Source organism: Anopheles arabiensis, chromosome X, assembly GCF_016920715.1.
Source record: "Anopheles arabiensis isolate DONGOLA chromosome X, AaraD3, whole genome shotgun sequence".
In the NCBI taxonomy this organism is placed as follows: Eukaryota; Metazoa; Arthropoda; class Insecta; order Diptera; family Culicidae; genus Anopheles; species Anopheles arabiensis.
In genome coordinates this window covers 986,730-1,005,579 of record NC_053519.1, presented here as the reverse complement: position 1 = coordinate 1,005,579, position 18,850 = coordinate 986,730, and the positions used below count along the sequence as shown (strand labels likewise).

Sequence of the window (18,850 nt, the reverse complement as noted above, 5' to 3'; positions counted from 1 at the left end):
TTTGCCACCGCTCCAAAGGCAGCATTTTGATAGCGACCAATTTCACTCGAGCTCGAACTGTTGCAGCGACCCTTTCGCAAATAGGCTGCAACCGCGCGGAAGAAAAAAAAATGCAACGGAAACAATAATTCTGAACGCCTTCGCGCCCTATCGAACGCGGGCTGGGGAAAGGGAAAAAGTGGGCCACAGCACGCAGTTTCCGGCAAGCGTTCCGCGATCGTTGCCCTATTAATGGGGCTGACCGATGCGATCGATCACTTGATAAGAGATCGGAAGGGTGGTCCCTCGATGGTGCGGATGGGAGAGGATCACTGGCACAGCAGCAGCGTGCTAGTGGCACTATCGCCCGCCTACGCCTTTCTATCCGCGCATCTTTCCGCGCAACTCACCAGGATCGGGTGGGGATGGGCCCACACGAAGCGTCTCTTCGTTAGAACAGGCTGCCCTAGAACCGTACACACATACAGACGTACACACACGCACAGTAAACGCCACAAAACGGAGGCACCAAATCAAAAATAGGAACGAACCGAGAAATAGATCACATTTATTCCTCGGCCAGCAAATGGCAACCCGGTTTGTGTGTTTTGGCTTTTAAAATATATTATATTATTTGCGCGCTCCGTTATCAATATGTTTTGAAACGGACGTCCCGCTGGCGTCCGCTTGCCTGCACGGTCCGGTACGCACTGTGCCTGTCTGTCTGTCTGTTTACCTCCCACCGTTGGCGCGGTGCGGTCGCGCCGCCTGCCAAGATGCCCCACACGCAGCCGTGTGTCAACAGGCCCATGATGCGCACCCCTTCTATTGACAAGAGGTTATCGGACCAAGGGAGAGGAAGCGGAGGGTGAAGCGCGCGCGCTCGGGAAGGGGGAGGAAATACCCGCGCGAGGCTTCGCTTAGAACGTACGACGCAGCGTACTACCATCCTTCTTAAACTACGGCTAACCGGGGCGCCGCTCGCCAGTACGGCACGGGACGTTGGCACGGCACGATTGGCCGTCGGATAGACCAAACACTTTGGTTGGTGCCGCAGTAGCAAACGGTGACTGAGTGTGCAAGCAGCCGAGCACCTGGGATACCAGTGGCAACGATGCATCCTGCAGCGGACGACCAGCGGCGAGGCGAGGACAGTGGTAGGCAGTTTTGGTGGTGGGCACGTTGAGGAAGCGCGAGAAGCAGTAGGTTTTGTTTGTGCGAATTCTTCCCCATTTCGTTCGAGTAGTTTGCGACGGATTAACCTTAGCTTAGTGTGCGGGTAGAAGTTGTTGACAGGTGACCGGTGGCGAATCGCAGTAAAAAAACACGTGCTCAAGAACCCGGTGGTCCTACAGTGCAGTGCAGCAATCAACGGGCCATTACGGCTTTACGACTGTTTGCCGCCATCGAAAAATACGGTGGCCTAGGGTTGTCCACGGGAGATAAGATCCGCCCAACGCAGGCGCTTATCTTTCGCGTTAGGCCACTTCAGGATTTTCAGGTAGTCGTCGCTTAGGAATTGGACAAGATGTGCAAAGAGAGCGTTGCAATATCTCCGTGTCTCCGTTCTCAACACATCCGGGGATGGCAGACGGACACGGTGCTCGCAAGAAGTACAAATTTGGTTACGAGCGTCATTCGCGTCGGAGTGAGAGGACTGATCCAAAGATGCCTCGGGATGCGTTATCAGGCGGTACCGGACAGTTTACACGCGACTCTATGTAGACAGAGCCCGGGGAGTTTGTGTGAGCGATAGCCTCTATCAACGTTTGTGCAGGGTTTTCCACTAATTGCTGGTCCAACCAGGTGTCTGGAACCTGAATTTCCCATTGCTCGGCCTGGGCCAAGTATCTTGCAGGAACCACTGACAACCCGTTGGACCTGAGCGACCCTGCTCGATTGGAAAGGTCCGACCCATCAATCAAACGCCGTCAATCACCGACCGGGTTCATGTGGCTGTGTTTGCTGAGCCACCGACTGTCAATGACCCTCCGAAAAAGCGATATCTCCAAGATCCCGGATCTGCAGCTCCACTTGAGGGAATGAGCAGCCGGATGTAGTTTCGGTGGTCACTAGCACTCTCACCTCACCTTTATCTCTGCTCTGAACATCTACCATTCTCCCTCCAACGCATGTCTTTTCCAGTCGGCAACGGTGCGGCGACACACAAATCGGCCGAAATTGTCATCGACCCGGCGCAGATTGGTGCGCAGAATGGGAGCGCGACGCCCGTCCAGAGCCATACGTACAGCGAAGCCCTCGCCGTGGTCGGACAGGGCCGGTTCCACACGCTGCTCCTGTTCATTACCGGCCTCTGCCTGATGAGCGTCGTCAACGAGACGGTCAACGTGGGCTTCATCATCTCGGCCGCCGAGTGCGACCTGGAGCTTAGCTTCAGCGACAAGGGCATACTGAACGGGGCCGGCTTTATGGGCGTGGTGGTCAGCTCGTACGTGTGGGGCTTCCTGTCCGACACGTGGGGCCGCCGCCGGGTACTGCTGCTCGCGTCCTCCGGCGCTCTGGTCACCTCCGTGCTGTCCACCTTCTCGCCGCACGTCTGGGTCCTGATCGGGGCCCGCTTTCTTGTCGGGATTTTGTAAGTATCCGCTCAAGCTCATGGTCGGGAAAAGAGTGGTCCACCCCGCTTACCGCTCTGTTTTCGGGATTTCGCTCCCAAATCTCAATCCAGCGTGTCCGGCAATGCGGCGACCTCGTACGCGTACCTGGCCGAGTTCCACGGCGAAGCGTCCCGGGCGAAGGTGATCTCCTGGGCGGCCATGTTCATGTCGATCGGGCTGATACTGCTGCCGTCGCTCGCCTGGCTCATCATACCGCTGGACGCGCAGCTCGACCTCCGCCTGTTCGGCATGCGGTACGCGATGTGGCGCATCTATCTGCTGCTCTGCTCGCTCGATCTGCTGCTCATCATTGCGGGGCTGCTCTACCTGCCCGAGAGTGGAAAGTTTCTGCTCACCGGCGGCCACCGGGAGAAAGTGGTGCAAACGCTGGCCAAAATCTATCAGCTCAACCGGGGCAAACCGGCGCACGTAAGTAAAGGGTATTCTGCGCGATTTTGTCGCACCGTCTCGAGGCCGGAGGCCGGGGGAAAGCCCTCGCGCGGCATCCGCCGGCCCCGAACGCGACGGTGACGATGATGATCGTGTGATGAACTCCCACCCGATAATTGGACATGGGAAACAGTGCGGCGAAAGCGTGTAGCCCTTGTGTGTGTGTGTGTGTGTGTGCACAATTTGCCAAATCCAGCTTGTGGGAAGCGGGGGAGATGGGATGCGCCGGCACTTCTTCTAACGCTAATGAGTAAACCATTGTTTTAGCGCGCAACTTCCCATGTTCCGTGCGCATCTCAAACCCGCCACCCCCCCCTATTAACGATTTTCCCGGTTCATTCATTTTCTTTCCCGCTGTTTTGCTTCTCCCTTTTCTCTTCACTCCTCTTCACATCACCGGCAGACCTTCCCCGTCAAGTCGATCACCCTGGACGCGATCGACAGTGCGTACGCGGACGAGATGCAGCGGCGGTCGAAGCTCGGGCTGCGCTACCTCTGGCAGCAGACGGTGCCCCTGTTCCGGGTGCCGCTGCTCTGCCACACGCTCAAGGCGTCCGTGCTGATGTTCGGCATCTTCGCCACCTCGTCCGGCCTGTTCCTGTGGGTGCCGGACATCCTCAACACGTACGTGCAGCACCAGGATATGAAGCTGTGCGACGTGATTGCGCTGATGCACGCGAACAAAACGGCGGCCCGGTCCGGCGACAGCGTCTGCCCGATCGCGATCAACGCCAACATCTTCCTGATCACGTCCGCGATGGGGGTCGTCTTTCTCGCCTGCTACATCCTGAACGGCTTCATCATCAACCGGGTCGGCAAGCGGACACTGCTCAGTAAGATATACCTTCCCTTCCCCATTTGCTCAGACATCATTTGCAACGCAGGAGATGTTGCGAGAAGTTGTCTGGAGATGTAGTGCTTAGTTAGTGATGGGTTTAGTTGGCAAAAATCTGAAGTCGACTCTGATTCGACTCCGACAATTTCAGAACCGACTCTGGAAGGTAGATCCGAGATCTGGAGTCGTTCGGAATCTTCTCGAGCCGTCCAGAATCGCCCGAAATCCGAGACCTCTGGAGTCGCCCAAAATTGTCCCGAGTCGTTCGGAGTCGCCCAGAGTCAGCCTTCTTTACAAAAATATTGTACCTCTAGTCAACTACAAATGGCTCCAGACGACTCTGAACGACTCCGAACGACTATGACCGACTCCGGACGACTCTGGTCGAATCCAAACGGCTCCTACTCCGGGCGGAAATAGTTATTCCCATTTTGCCGAAGTCGAAATCGGACTAACAATAGTCGGAGTTGGATCGGAGTCGTGGGTGCACTCCAGAGAGCAAACCACTAGTCCTCAGGACCTCTTCAAAAACATGGCTATAACATTCCCTAGCAACAGTAACAACTTAAATTATCTTGGATCATCTTGGAAATTCAATTTTACGAGAAGATCACTTCAGAAATTGACATGAGGACCTTCTGAGCAAATAGATCGTTTTGTTTTGAATTCCACTGCTCCCCAGACGATGTAAATTCATCATAATATTTAATTTGTTTTTTTTTTTCAATTGCCCCCTTAAAGATTCAATTTCTCCAGAAATTGTTCTCTGGGCATCTTCAGGAAATCACTTTTTTGTTTTTTATTTAAATGAATTTCTAGCGATGTTGATCTCTAAAGACATCCTCAGGCATCTGCTTACAAAATTCTTCATAACTGTTGTTGGTTAAATAACCCTCCTCGACTTTCAATTGCTCCAGAAGCTCTCCGCAGAAGTCGTCCTCAATAGTCAATATGAATAATAACCTTCCTTGTTTTGTTAAAGCTACTCTCTTAAAGCTTCAATTTCCATTTCAACACACTCTCGCACGACCTCCTCAACAATTTCCTCCCTCTTTGCTTCCCCCCCTTGCCCTATCCGGTCGTGGATTTATCCTGCGCGTACAATACCCAGCGCCGTACTCGACTCCAACAATAGAAATTGCCTTTCTCGTACACGGGTACACCGTTTTCCACCGCCACAGAGGCCACCGTGCGAACGGCCATAAAATCGAACCATTTCCCCGTACCGGCTCTAAAATGGGAAGGCAAAAGCGCAGCAGGGAAAAGCGTGGGCCCACTCAATCTCGCACACAGACACAGAGCTCATTTTGCGATAGTATCGGCAAGATACTACCCCAGGTGCCGTCCCAAGCCGCGAACCGTTTCCGCGTGCCGCCCGCAGACGTTGTTACGCGCGCCTTAATTATACTGATCGAATCCGGCACATACGCGCCCCGTTTTCCCAACCAACCACTCCCCCCCCTGGCCTTCCCCTAGCACCCTCCCTCCTGAACTCACACATATTTCATTTTCCATTTTGTATCAAAGTCGTCTTGGTCTTTACCCCCATCTTGCCCCATCTTTTCTCTCCCTCTCTTTTACGCATCCCACGTGCGTGCGTGTGTGTGTGTCTCGCTCTAAGGGGCTGTTGTTGATGCTGCTACATATTTTATATGTGTTTTGCTGTTGTTGTTGCTTCACCACACTCGATTCGTTCACTAAACTACGCCACGCTTTTCTTTTCTTTCTTTTTTTTCTGTTTTTTTTTTTTTGTTGTTGTTGTGCATCTCGCCTTTTTCTCGCCCGTTTTCCCATCCCACCAGACGGTTGGTTCGTGGTGTGCGGTATCTGCGGGCTCGCCGTGCTGTGGACTTCCGATTTCTATCTGACGCTGATACTGATCGCTGCCTTCGTCTCATCTGGCTGCCTCGGTGGCGTCCTAAGTGCAATATCGGTCGACCTATTTCCGACTAATTACCGGTAAGCTCTTTTTTTATTATTATTATTGCCCTCCTGCTCTGTCTCTCTCCTTCTTTCTTTCTTTCTCACACACACATACATAAGCTGCACCCTTCCTTCATCCGCTTGGGGCTGTTTTTCCATTATTTTCTACTGCCGCTTTTTAGATATATTGTTCGCACTTTCCTGCTGGAAGGGAGGGGAAGGTCTTCCGGTGAGCGATGAACGAGGTGTCGATTAGGTTTAGGGTAGGCTTCCGATTAGCCTCGACTCATCCATACACCTGTCTGTGTGGTTATGTGTGCGCGAGCGTGTGCCACCCTCCTACAGGAAAGCGGAGCATCGAGAACCTGGGGTGCGCACCAAGGGAAGGGGGTGATGGAAGGCTGTAATTTAGCAAACAACGTGTGAGGGATTTTTTTGCGCAAGTTGCAAAATTGGGTTTTTCCCCCCGCTTGGCTGTGAGCCCATTTTTGGGAAAATTTGTTCCGAACGGGAAGGTTTTCCCAGCGATGCGCAATTTTCACCAATTTCACCAGAACCGAAGTGTAGATCGAATGACTGTACAGGTGTTGATTTAAAATCGCCCATTGTCGGTTGATCGAGAGCGTGCAAAACCGCAAATATTGAAGAGTAATTGGGTTCGACCGGTAAGCACACATTGAACGCTCCAAACTACTGTTCTATAGAACGTCTAGTAGTGATGGGAATGCAAGTAACTGCTGTACCATTTGAGACACTTTTTTGCACTGTGGTGTATAATTTAAGCAAAAAGGAATAAGTAGATACTTCCAGAGTAACGATCAACCAGTGTGTGATTACGAGTAGTCAGCTACAAATACCTACTTACAAAGTTATCGATGACCATATTACACTTATCAAATCGGCAAAGGCTGACAGTTGCAAACTGTGAGTATAGCGAAGAATAGAACTTAAAGAAAAAACGATTTGAAGACATCGTAAAACAATGGATGGAAATCAGACTGTTTGGTTTTGTTAAGGTTCTTTTTTGAGGGCTTTTTGTTGGTTTGCGCGAGTTCAGTACAAATGTTGTCAGTAATTTATTTGACTGTGGTGGATATACAACACAGCCATTTTGAAGCGTCAGACCTCTATCAGCCATTTCACATACACGGTTCATACAACATCAGAATTGTAAGCTCCAAATAGCTGATAGCTTTTATAACAAAAAGGTTTTTTTGGGGGAGATCTGCTTTATTATTCAATATATGCAGAAAATGGTTACCGAGAGGCGTTCCACAGTTCCTTTTTTCAGAGGAAGTTTATGATGACCACTGCTTTAGCTGGCCGAACGTGTCGGTTTGATCGGTTTGAAATATGCAGTTTTTGGAAGATGCAGAATGTTCCGGAAGGACCTTAAGATTTGATTTGATTTAGCCTTTCGGATAGAGAACTGCAGGCAGTACACGACAAAGTTCCTGCACTAAACCATCAAGAACTTCCAGGGACACTTGATGTATCTCAGCAGGTCATCTCTCATCGATTAAAAGTAAGGAAATTGGTCCGAATAAAGGGGTATTGAGTTCCAAGTCAACTGCAGTTACGAGACGACGAACGCTGTTAGTTCACTTGTGGGCCAACAATCCTACGGCATCTTTAAAAAAGTACTAATGAACACTGAAATTTGAAGTGTTATCCCACCCATTGTATAGCTTACACATTGATCCTTCGGAGTGATCCTTCGGAGTACTTCGTGCTTTAGTCGACGGAGCATAATCTAGCACGTCTTTGATTGCGATAAAGTAGACAAAAATCGACCGTTGCCCTATCATAGATAACGTCCAAAGATTCGATATTGTTTTTAGCGACGTTGACGCTTATTTATAGTCCATTTTTTCCAAGAGATTCCAAGAGATTCCAAGAGATTCCAAGAGATGCTTAATGCTCTTGGGAGCAGACATAATTACAACATAATATCAAGTATAATTGGTTTCCCATGGGTTCTTTATCCTAATTCTTCTAAAATTCTCCTAAATAAACTTGCTTGTCAGATGGCGAACAAATTGTGGCACACATTTGAACGGTAGAGCTTTTGTTAGGACCTAGAATTGCGCTTGAGATAGATACAGGTGTGCAAGGTAAAAGAAACAAGGACCTGGGGCATTTAAATACTCATTAAAACCCAATGTCAAGTGTGATATAGGTTCGGTCGCACATTTAAACCATTTCGGTGAGTCGGTCGGGCAGAGCGCAGTGAATGGGTGTAGAACGATGTCTATAAACATTCGTCGCGTATCTGTTACATCACTCGTTCACACTCACAATTGTCCAAAAAACTTGCGCGCAGCAGGAATCGCCGATAGGGTCGACCTTGCGCGTCGAGCTGATGACCGAGGCGGAACTCGAACACCGTGGTAGAAGTTGGTGAATAAAGAGTGCAACCTTGCACTTAGGTCGATGAGGGTGATATTGCTGAACGGTCAATCGACTGAACAGCGGATAGCCAAAGGAGGTTACCAAGCTGGGCAGAGCCTATCGATGAAAACGGCAAATGGAGAGAAACACTAGAACACGAGTGATCTGCGTGTCTGAAACTAATGAAGTAACCTCGAGGTCAGTTTAAACTTGATTTATAAGTGAGATGGTGGTGAAAGTTGTCGCACATTTTGCAACCAGATGTTTGTCAACTATGGACTTTCGCTGGTTAAGGACAAATAAGGAATTTAAAAAAAGTGAAAATTCAAAAGAACAGTTGAGCGTTTCATGGACACTAGTCGCCTACTTGACACTAGTTCTATAGACTGCTCGAAACTCGCAATTAGAGCCGGGATAGTGTAGTCGTAGAGTAGACCTGATTTCCATAGCAACATTCAATTCGACATCGAGACATCTTGATTCCAAGAATAGAACAAGCCTGAATGTTTCAACAAAGATTACACGATGAACTTTTTGCAGAGACATCTTGATCTAGGATCTAGATCAAATCTTTACATGTGCCCAAGAGACGTAAAACATAATGGAGTACCTTACAAATTCTGGAAGAAGCATTTCTAAGCCAGTACTCAGTAGCTTATAACAAAGAAACGAATTATTTCTACCCAGTTTCAACAGGCAAGTTAACATCTGCTCGGCACCGCTTCAATTCGTGTCAACTAAGCCATTTAACTTAGCTGTGTACTAGTTTTTTTTTGTTCAGACCTAGTTGCCCTGTGAGATTTGTAAGTTAAGGTTCGGAGGAGGACTCCCCCATCCAAAGCTTGAATTTAAAAATTAACGGTTTAACCTGCTGGAAATAATTACCACCATTTGATCTCATTTACCCAAACACACACACACACACTCACGAACCTTGACCAACCGATACTTTCTATCTTTAATTTCCCTCTTTTCCGTCTGTTTTAATGTCTTCTTCCTCTTCTTCTTTTTTTTGCTGGTTTGTTCCTCACCACCTGTCCGCGGCCGGGCGTAAATCTTTAATTCATCATATCATACACCAAACAACAACGACCTGTGGGTCACTGCGGATCAATGCGCCACCCCAACCTTCCCACCTACCCCTCGGGCCCGTGTGTTTACCTTGGACGGCCCTTGTGCCGAAAACGAACTCCCCCCCCCCCCCCCCCCACCCGGATCGGACAACAACAACGAACAAACCAAATAGGGCAATGGCAATGTGCCTGATTCTGATGACGGGCCGGTTCGGGGCAATGGCCGGCAGCAACATTATCGCCTATCTGCTCACGTACAACTGCAATCTGATCTTCATACTGTTCGGCGGCTCACTGCTAGGTAGGTGGTAGGCGATTCTGTGATTCTTTCTCTCTCTCTCTCTCTCTCTCTCTCTCTCTCTCTCTCTCCACGGCCGTGCGTGCGCTTTCTAGGGACGAACAGGAATGCTTCCGGATCCCGAGCAACGATGGTCCTAGAGGAGAAAAGGAACGATTGACAACTGCAGCATGCCAACTGCAAGAGCAGCAGCAGCAGCAGCAGGGTCGGAAACGCTCCGGCATGTCACTCGTCACCGGTCGTCGTCACGCACCGTCGCACTGCCAACGGCATCAGTCAACGCCGCTCCCTGGTCCCTGGTGGTGGTGGTGGTGGTCAGTGAAGCTGATAGCCATCACTGCGCGGTTTAGCTAGTGCCGTTACAATTTCAAATCAACTCTCATTCGCCCGGCCATAACGTTCGAGCCAACACTACCAACACCAGGGCAGGGCCGGTGCTCCCCCATCTCCCCCTTCCCCGTTACGGACGGGCTGGCGGTGTAGCCACCAAACAACCTCTAACAACCTGTCTTTCCTCTAGCACTGCACCGCGGCCAAACAGCCCCGACAAAGAGAGAATGGGAGAGAAAATATCGCTCCCTCACTAGTTACTTTCTTCCCTATTCCCGTTTCGGTGCTTTTCTTTATTATTTTACTCACTTTCTACCTTCCCTTACCTCTCCTCTTTTCTTTTTCTTGTTTTTTTTTTTACTTTGCTTTCTTATGCCGCGCGCGACTGGATTATAAACTGGCTGATCATAACCTCTCCGCTTATCGCGATACTTACACCGATTCCCGAACCACCTCTCCGCGGCCCGCTTGCAACAGTTTGTGCTCTAATTGGAGCAACCTTAACGGAAACGTGACAGGCCAGCTATTCGAAAAATGTTTAATGGCTGCCTGCCCGAACCCTCCCCCCCCCCTTCCCTTGGGACACGTGACAGGTGACTTGCAGAGCTGTCCTCCTCCTCCTTCACCAGCCGGAAAGCAGCAACAGAACCGTGGGCAAAAGTGTTGCCGGCATCAGTAAACCGTCTTGAAGGATCTCCACTCACATACCTGCTCCTAGCCAAAAAAAAAAAACCAATAAGTCACCGAGTAGAACAAAACAACGCCCGTCCGGAGTCACTGACGAGTGTGTGTGATCGTCATAGATCGTCTCGAACAGGTTGAGCTGGTTCGATTTTGCGTTTCTAGTGTTTAGAGAGTAGCCAAAGCGCACGTCCTGCCGGTAGTAATTAGGGAGCGAGGTAGCAGTTTTCAAATGGGGTGGGAGGGGGTGGGGGGAGGGTAATTCGTACACCCGCACCCAACCTAGCCCAGCCGTTCGATGCAAAAGCACTGCACCAACAAAGTAACAATTAGTTTAGCCCGGGTTTGTTGCGCCCCCACTTCAAGCCGTCGCGTAGCTGTTTAAGACGTTTTACAAGCAGCACACTCAAACGTATTCCCTCCTTCCCTCCGGTGTGCGAATGGAAGGTAGGAATGGAGGCAGCAGCATGGAGTCAATAAACGTGCCAGTATCATTATCGGTTGTGAACATGTGCCGCACCACTGTCATTGACTTGTCTATTGCCAATAATTGGTCCCTCCGGTGGGGAAGGAATTCCTGTGCTTTCTGGACGGGAGGAGAACCCGTACGCCTGACCTAAACGCTCATCCGAACCGAACATCCTTGAGCCCGATTTCCGCACTCGCACTGACCCGGCGCAAACGGTTCGCCATCACGCACGCACGCCGCAGCATAATTTTAATTATGATCGATGGTTGGGACGACCAAACCTGCCCGATTGCACACCGGTTCCAGTTTATTTTCGCATTCCAGCCGGGTGGAAAAATCGAATCTTGCACGCGTTGTCACTGCGCCGCTGGAGACATTAATGTGCAGCCAGCGAGAAAGTTTACATTAATTGGTTCAAATGCACAATTGCACTCACACACACACACACACACACATACACGCGTGATAGGCCGGGTTAACATTGAGTACACTTTCGCCCATTACAGCCAAGTGGATTCGCATTAGTAACTGATATAATTGCCCGCATACCTAGAGCTAATTCCAGCAACAGCCCGATCGATTTGTTGCCTTCAATGTATTTCAATTTTCAACTTTACAACTTCAATTTGTTCGATTGTTAGCCTAGCGAGGTTAAACAATACCCATACCTATTACCTATTAAGAACCCTGAAAAGGCAAAGAAGTAGTTTTCTGAGGTATTAACAAAACAGAAATAATAATCCTTATAACGAGTCCGATTCCAACTCCGGGAAAAATGGGAACCACTAGTTCCGCCCAAAGTCGGAGTCGTCCGGAGTCGTGGTTGGAGTCGCCCGGTGTGGTTTGGAGTCGTCTGAAATCGACCGAAGTCGTTCAGAGTCGTACGGAGTCTTCCGGAGTCCACCGGAATCGGAGTCATTCTTCTTCGGACGACTCCGACACCGGCCGATTTCGGACTCCAACTCTGGGCGACTACGGATGACTTCGACTCCGGACGACTCCGGACGACTATGGACGACTCTGAACGACTTCGGCCGATTTCGAACGACTTCAAACCACAACCGACGACTCCAACTACGACTCCGAAGAATCCTACGAGATCCGAACACAGTACGATGATAAATCACATTCAAAGTTTTCCTCACACTCAACTGACATACAGGTGCATTACATACCAGTGGTCCAGGAAGTGCCGGTGCGTCAATCCTTCCATCAAGAATTTTGGAGATGAAGTGAGCATGTGCTGCATTACGTCGATTTGCCAGAAAATCAAGGCTTAAAATGCAACATCGAGTGTCACAATCAGGCAGAGGGAGATTTCGACCTGCAAGCTGGCGAAAAGCAATTCTCGTTAAACGCATTTACACTTATTCCCGTCTTATCACCTCATCACCTCATCATTTCGGGTCCTGAGCGACCAACAACGACAATCGCAAATTCTGAAGTACTAGGAAACGATACAATAATTTAATGCAAAATGGTTTTGAGAATTCAGCGGTTAGCCGGTTTATGTAACCCAGAGTATTGGTAGAACTAGCGACTATACTTTCAAAATGTTGATGAGTTTTATTAAGTTTTATCAACAAAGATTAAGAAGGTGACTAGAACACCATTGGGAAAATGAATTCAGATAATTTTGGAATACTCGTCAACCATGCAGGCTGCTAATACTAAAGAAATGTTCTAAATCATCAGCGTAAAGCAAATGACCATGAGAGGAGGCAGAATTTCCTGAATGTCACTAATAGATAAATGAAAATGAGGACATCCTTGTGGGACGCCGGATAAATACAGAGAAATACGATTTCTCACGTCACTGAGGAAAGACTTGAGCCACAGTCGATTCAGAAAAACCAAACTTATGGAGTTTGAGCAGTAGAAGCTCACGAGGAACAGTGCCAAATGCATCTTGAATTCCTTTCCCTCTTTATTGTACATCCACTGGATTGCTAGAATATATGGAAGGTACAACGGTGGAAATAAATTGCATCATATTAGTGACGATGGACCGTTTGGGCATGAAACCGTGTTGATTGAAGCTTATCTAATTTGGAATAGAAAATAGGACGGAAGACCGGACCACACTTATGCATGTTTTAGAACATGCCGGTAGACAGGCAATTCCTCTATAATTATAAACATTCGTTTGATCACCTTATCTAAATGTCCAACACGATTTCCATAAAGCAGGAAAACATTTAGCTCTCAGTGAGAGGTACTTGAGATATAAAGATGCGATAATGTTTGCGCAATTTTTAAGATCTGATGCAAGGATTGCAAGCATTGCTAATAGCGACAGAGCGATTTCTATTCGCGATAACGAACAGCACACATTCCGATTCTAGTACGTTTTGGGCCGTACCAGCGCGACGACAGCGAAATTACCTATCGAAGAAACCTTGACATTCCGATCGAGCGTTCCTGATAAGGTCACTATCTCTGAGGCTGGATTAAGGTAGTATCAAACTATTGTGCTCGTGGGTAATTATCATTGTGATGGATCATACCGTTCCATCCAACACGATCGTCTCCTCACTCACGACTGTATATGTACCGGAATTGTTTTGGCCAGAGCGTTTCTGGAACGTTCAGTTTTGTATGTTTAGGCGTTTTCTCGCTTGCACAAGACACTCTCATCCAGATCCGGGTCCCGTCTTAATGAACTAAAAATTGAACCAAAAATTTAACTAGTCATCACATTGCAAATAACAGGGACCAGGAAAGCATTCTTAAATCAAAGAATATATACATTTTTGTTTAATAATCTACCCTATTGCCTTACATTGTGATACTGCACGGTGCAACTTTCTGGTTAACTTCTATGTGTAGTGAAGAATTAAATACAAAGAAAAAGGCTGTAACATCCCTGAGTTTTAGCACCCGGCGGTGGTGCTCCCGGAGCTAGGCGGCTTTTCCAAACAGCTACTAAACACGTTCTTCACAAGAGATTTTTCCTACACAAAATGTAAATCCATTGCAACACTTTCCCAACCGTTCGCAGTTTAACGCCATAGGTTCGATCTAACAACGTATGCGTAACCTGATGACTTGATGTCACAGAGCGTCCCGGGTAAGTGTTGCAATTTTATCAGATAATGTGAAACAAACAAACAAAAAATCCCTGCTGCAAACGTTCGCCTTCCGTTTCGTCATCTATTCTAGTGCCTGCCATGCAGCAGTGTGGCCTAAGCGCAACTCACTCTAACTTCCCACTCCACCGCCGCCACCGTCGTCGCGTGCGCGCGCTATCATAGCATCGTGACGCGGCATGTTTTCGAGCCCCGCCAGTTGGCGCGTGTGATGTCAGCCAGCGCCGTAATGACGAATCATTTTTGTTTCTTTTTTTCACATCCACCGCAATTCCAATCCGTCATCGGCACACACACACATATCGCACATCGTGACGCTTACATCCCGATTTTAGTTGGTGTGATGATGGGGGGGGGGGGGCGATTTGTTTTTTTTTGCGTGTTCCGGAGACGGACCCCACGTTCGCTACTATTTTGCCGTGCCGTCGTCCGGCTGTACGCGGGCCGCCGCCTGGCACGCTTCGTTCACCATGCGGTTGAAAGTGTCGGCATCGTCGGCGTAGATGTGGTGGCCCGAGCCCTCGATGATGCGCACGTTCACGAAGCTGTTCTCGCCGAGCTGCTTGATCGTGTCGGGCGGGCTGGTGTGCAGCAGCCAGGACTTGGAGCCGTACAGCACGGTCACCGGGACGGTGCGCTTCATCTCGCCGATCCGGTTGAGCATCGGGTTTTTGGCCCACGCAAAGTCCTGCATCATCGAGTGGAAGGCACCTTCGCCGCTGCAAATCGAGAGGAAAGGAGGGTTCAATCAGTTGCTAGCAGTGATGCAATTTCACTATCAATGTCATACATAAAGCTGAAAGAAACAAAATCCATGTCAGCGTCACGTACTTAATAGTGTTAATCGGAGGTGATACTCAAAACGATTGGTGTGACCAATGCATGCTTCGTGACATTTTTGCGACCATCGCTTGGTCAGTCACTATGTCATGACTCAAACTGTTGGTCATGGTCGCCATGTCGCGATTTTCACCGACAGAAAATGTCATGACCAAGTGAGTCAAACTACCACGTATATGTTCATTGTTTTCGTTAGTGATCATCTCGTGATGCTCATGACATTTTGCAGCACTGGTTGCTATTGCTTGTTTCGATAAGGCAGGAAGCAGGGTGTTGTTAATTCGTCTCGCCTTTAGTTACAGCAAGCTATGGTACAGTGCTGCATGAGCTGACTCCAAGCCCGTTACACTGCATTTCAATGCAATTGCCAATGGTAAGCAAAGTTGAAATGCGAAAAAAAACCGATCAAACGCAAGCGCTACTTACGTCGGGTTCTGCGAGTTGCACTGGTGGATGTAGTTCGAGATGTCCATCCGGTCCGTGATGACGTTGGAAAACTTCATCACAATGTCCTGCCGGAATCGGCTCACCAGCGACGGCCCGTACGGGCCCGCGAACCGTATCGGCCACAGCGGGTTCAGCATCTTCGACACCGCGAAGATCGGCCGCAGCCAGAACCGGATGCGCGCATTGTTTTCGAACTCCTTCGGCTTCTCCGGCATGCCCCACGGGTCGGCCAGTATGAGGTGGCGCAGCCGGTCCGGGTAGGAGAGCGCGTAGCTCGCCGCGATGAAGCCGCCCATCGAGTGGCCGAGCAGTATCATCTCCTGCAGGTTCATCTCCCGGCGCCACTCCTCGATCGATTTCACCAGCTGCTTCTCGACCACCATCGGGTCGGTGGAGAAGCGGGGCCGCGAGCTGCGCCCGAACCCGAGCACGTCGATCGCGTACACCGGCCGCTCCCGGGCAAGCGCGTCAAGGTTCAGCACCCACAGCGCGACGCCCGCCCCGAGCCCGTGCACCAGCACGAGCGGCACGTTCGGCGACTCCGTGTTGAGCGAGAGCGTCCATATCTTGTCCGCCTCGCCGACGCAGTGCCCCACGTCGACGAAGCTGCCCCGGTACGGCGTTTTCAGGTCTGGAACGTTCGAAACGGGCAAGATTTGTTGGTTTGAGTTGCATCATCCTGAACGGTTTGCGTCTGTTTGCGTGAGTCTGTCGCTACTTACAGGAAAGGATGCGCTTTTCCAGCGCGCGTAACATGTCGAAGGATGTGCCCGTCCACCAGTTGAACCAGCTAGAAAAGCGGATGGAAAACGGGGATGGAAAAACCCACCCCAACAACAACAAAAAACACGGTTAGCACAAAATTGTAGTCACTCCGTTCGGGCGGCCGTGCCGCGTCGTGTACGTAAATAAATCGTGCGCGCCTCAAAAAAGAAAGGAAAAGCAGCCCGCTTTTCCGGCTGACATACCGGAGCGGGGAAAAACACCCGGGTGTCGGAGGAAAGGAAGAAAGAAGCACAACTTACCCTTTATCCTTCGCACACAGGGACGATTCGCTGCCGCTGGTTGCCTGGTCGAATGCTGCCGTCGGTGCTGTCGCTGTCGCTTCCGCTGCCATCGCTGCGCGTTCGAGTCACTTCCACCCGCCACACGGCTTACGAATATTATGAAATTCGCTGTGTCGCATGTTTGATTGTCGCGGTTCCTCCCACCACCGACCTCCAATCCCCGCTCTCCCTCGCGCCTCTTCCTTGCTTCCTGATCATATTTTGCTAAATTACATGCGACGCAGTAGTCCGGGTGTTTACATTACAGCGCCGACCTTTGCCAGGTTTATACCGCCCGGTTCAGGTCTGCTCCATTGTGTACGGAACACACGCGCGGCCGCAATTACATCAACAATCGAGAGCGGTCGTTGTTTGCGTTTGTGTACGTGTTTATGGATGTGTGTACTTGAAAGAAAATTGCTCAAAATACATTTGTTTTGTTCTGTTAGCTTACACAAAACGAGCGAAATCAAACTGAATCCGTTAAAAGCCCTGAAAACAAAATACTCAACAGGTCCAATTTTGAACTGTTTGAAATGATAAGGTGCGCGGCCACGATAGTGACAAAATGCTGAAGAAAATGCCATCTTTGGCAAAACTGCTTGTCAACTTCAAAACAGAGCTCGTGGCCTTATTAAAAATAGTAAGAGGCGAAAGAACTCCGCAGGAGCCAAAGTCTCTCTATACTGTTCCAACAACAACAACTTATCAAAAATATTCACATTCATTAAATCTTTTATTGACAGAAAGCTACACAGCAGTGGTGGGAGCTCGGAATCGGAGCTACCTGATTCCGACTCCGTGTTTGGATGTAATTCCGGAGCTAAATCTGATGCTGGAATCGATGTCAATCCGGAGTCGATTCCAGCCGAATCTCCATGAGAATGGATCTTTTACAAGTAAATTTTGGTTTCATGCGGTTATCAATACGTAGTATGATTGGACCCAAGTCCCCATTTTCATGGCGTTGCCGAAACTGATTTCGTTTGGAAGCCGATTCTAATTTAGGCACCAATTCCGATTTGAGAGCCGATTTTGATTCCGTAACCGATTCCGATTCCGGAGTCGATTCCGGAATCAATTGTAGATCCGATTCCGGAACCAATTCCGAAAACTGATACCTGAGCTACTATCCGGAATCGATTCCGGAACACTGTGGAGCTAGCCGGAATCGATTCCGACAAAAAATCATTTTTCCCATCCTACACAGGCCTTTCCAAGTCAGTTTCTAAAGTAAACATAGTTTTTCTTTCGAAAGTAGGCCGGTGCCACGAGACCTAACAATTGTTAAATCGTACTACTTAACAACATGCCCCAAATAGCCAAATTTGCTTAAGCAGCAGGTTTGCAAACTAATGAAGCTATGGAGCTTTCGTTTTTTACTATAAATCTTTGATTTTCCTGTAGTTTAGGCTTAATCTGTGGCGCTTGGGAATTCATGGAAAGTTTCAAATATTTTCGTCAAACAAACACGCAGATCTTTAAAATCTTTGCGATTATTTGGAAGATTCTAAGGCCGAAAACACTCGGAGCGGAATTCCGTCTGCTGTCGAACCCATGTACAAACTGTCAACGGCCATTTTTCCGAATTGGCATATCTATAGATTTTTGAGCAGGCGAAATTCCGCGGCCGTGAAATTCCGGATCGTGTATTTTTGGCCTAATAGTTTATGCACCATTATTCAAAACTATTTCATGATGTTCCTACATAACCAGCATAATTACACTTACAGATAAAATTGGATGCGACGATCCTATGGGATCAAAGAATATTAATTCCGCCGTACGACGAAATCGCACGCCCGACGCTACCGGTCTAAAAAACAATTCTCCCTTTTTAAGATTTTGAAATGCCCGATGGAGGTCTGCCACGGGCCTAAAGCAATAAACAATTAGCATTTAGTGGTTAAATTTGCAGAAGAGCTCAATTCGATTTACTTTCTGCACCAAAACGGCCGCCGTTGATGTCAAAATCGGCCGCCAAACATCATTTTTGGCGGCGATTTCGAATGACGTGCGGCTAACCGCGTATTTTGAAAGCAGACTGTATGTTCCGTTTATTACGCGTACTGCAAAAGTCGGAGCCTGTGGGAGACCCGTTTTTCATAGTATGCGTGAGGTTGAATTCCTCTTTCTCTCTCTTGTTTAGCTTACAGAACGAGAAAGAGAGAGAAAGTGTGAGCGAGAGCGAAAGACACCTTTTTTTGCGAACATAAAATACGTCGCAGAACTTGCGAAACTGAGGCACGATTGGGCTGAGGTGAGTGAAGCATTTTCCACCGCGCCCAAGCAAACGCCGTCGGCCAAAAATTTTAAACATGTAATTGAAAAATCTCGTCAAGCTTCCATTCCCGCAAGCCCGGAAGTCGATTTAAACTGGG

At 48.9% G+C, this 18,850-nt stretch overlaps 2 protein-coding genes across 3 annotated transcripts; one reads left to right on the top strand and one right to left on the bottom strand.

The window, feature by feature from the left end:
* Nucleotides 1-948: 948 nt before the first annotated feature.
* LOC120905660 (synaptic vesicle glycoprotein 2C) lies at nt 949-11,106 on the top strand. 2 transcript variants are annotated; one of them, XM_040316650.1, is made up of 7 exons: nt 949-1,136; nt 2,125-2,575; nt 2,669-3,026; nt 3,451-3,880; nt 5,685-5,841; nt 9,443-9,570; nt 10,375-11,106. In XM_040316650.1, the coding sequence occupies exons 1-7, from the start codon at nt 1,094-1,096 to the stop codon at nt 10,410-10,412; spliced, it is 1,605 nt and encodes a 534-aa protein (XP_040172584.1). In that variant the 5' UTR covers nt 949-1,093; the 3' UTR covers nt 10,413-11,106. The 2 variants fall into 2 exon arrangements, with proteins under 2 accessions (XP_040172584.1, XP_040172585.1); XM_040316651.1 differs by having other exon boundaries at nt 1,096-1,181; nt 10,375-10,488.
* A 2,667-nt stretch (nt 11,107-13,773) lies between these two features.
* Nucleotides 13,774-16,679, bottom strand: LOC120905661 ((Lyso)-N-acylphosphatidylethanolamine lipase-like). Its single transcript, XM_040316652.1, has 4 exons — nt 16,449-16,679; nt 16,146-16,213; nt 15,403-16,054; nt 13,774-14,855 (listed from the first exon to the last, which is right to left on the bottom strand). The coding sequence occupies exons 1-4, from the start codon at nt 16,538-16,540 to the stop codon at nt 14,546-14,548; spliced, it is 1,122 nt and encodes a 373-aa protein (XP_040172586.1). The 5' UTR covers nt 16,541-16,679; the 3' UTR covers nt 13,774-14,545.
* Nucleotides 16,680-18,850: the final 2,171 nt, after the last annotated feature.

Excerpts from the sequence above, each read along its gene's own strand:
- LOC120905660 (XM_040316650.1), top strand. The coding sequence starts at position 1,094 with ATGCATCCTGCAGCGGACGACCAGCGGCGAGGCGAGGACAGTG. Across the intron at positions 1,137-2,124 it reads GCGGCGAGGCGAGGACAGTG|TCGGCAACGGTGCGGCGACA; the intron begins GTAGGCAGTTTT and ends TGTCTTTTCCAG. Across the intron at positions 3,881-5,684 it reads CGGCAAGCGGACACTGCTCA|ACGGTTGGTTCGTGGTGTGC; the intron begins GTAAGATATACC and ends CCATCCCACCAG.
- LOC120905661 (XM_040316652.1), bottom strand. The coding sequence starts at position 16,540 with ATGGCAGCGGAAGCGACAGCGACAGCACCGACGGCAGCATTCGACCAG. Across the intron at positions 16,055-16,145 it reads GGAAAAGCGCATCCTTTCCT|ACCTGAAAACGCCGTACCGG; the intron begins GTAAGTAGCGAC and ends CGAACGTTCCAG. Across the intron at positions 14,856-15,402 it reads TGCAACTCGCAGAACCCGAC|CGGCGAAGGTGCCTTCCACT; the intron begins GTAAGTAGCGCT and ends CTCGATTTGCAG.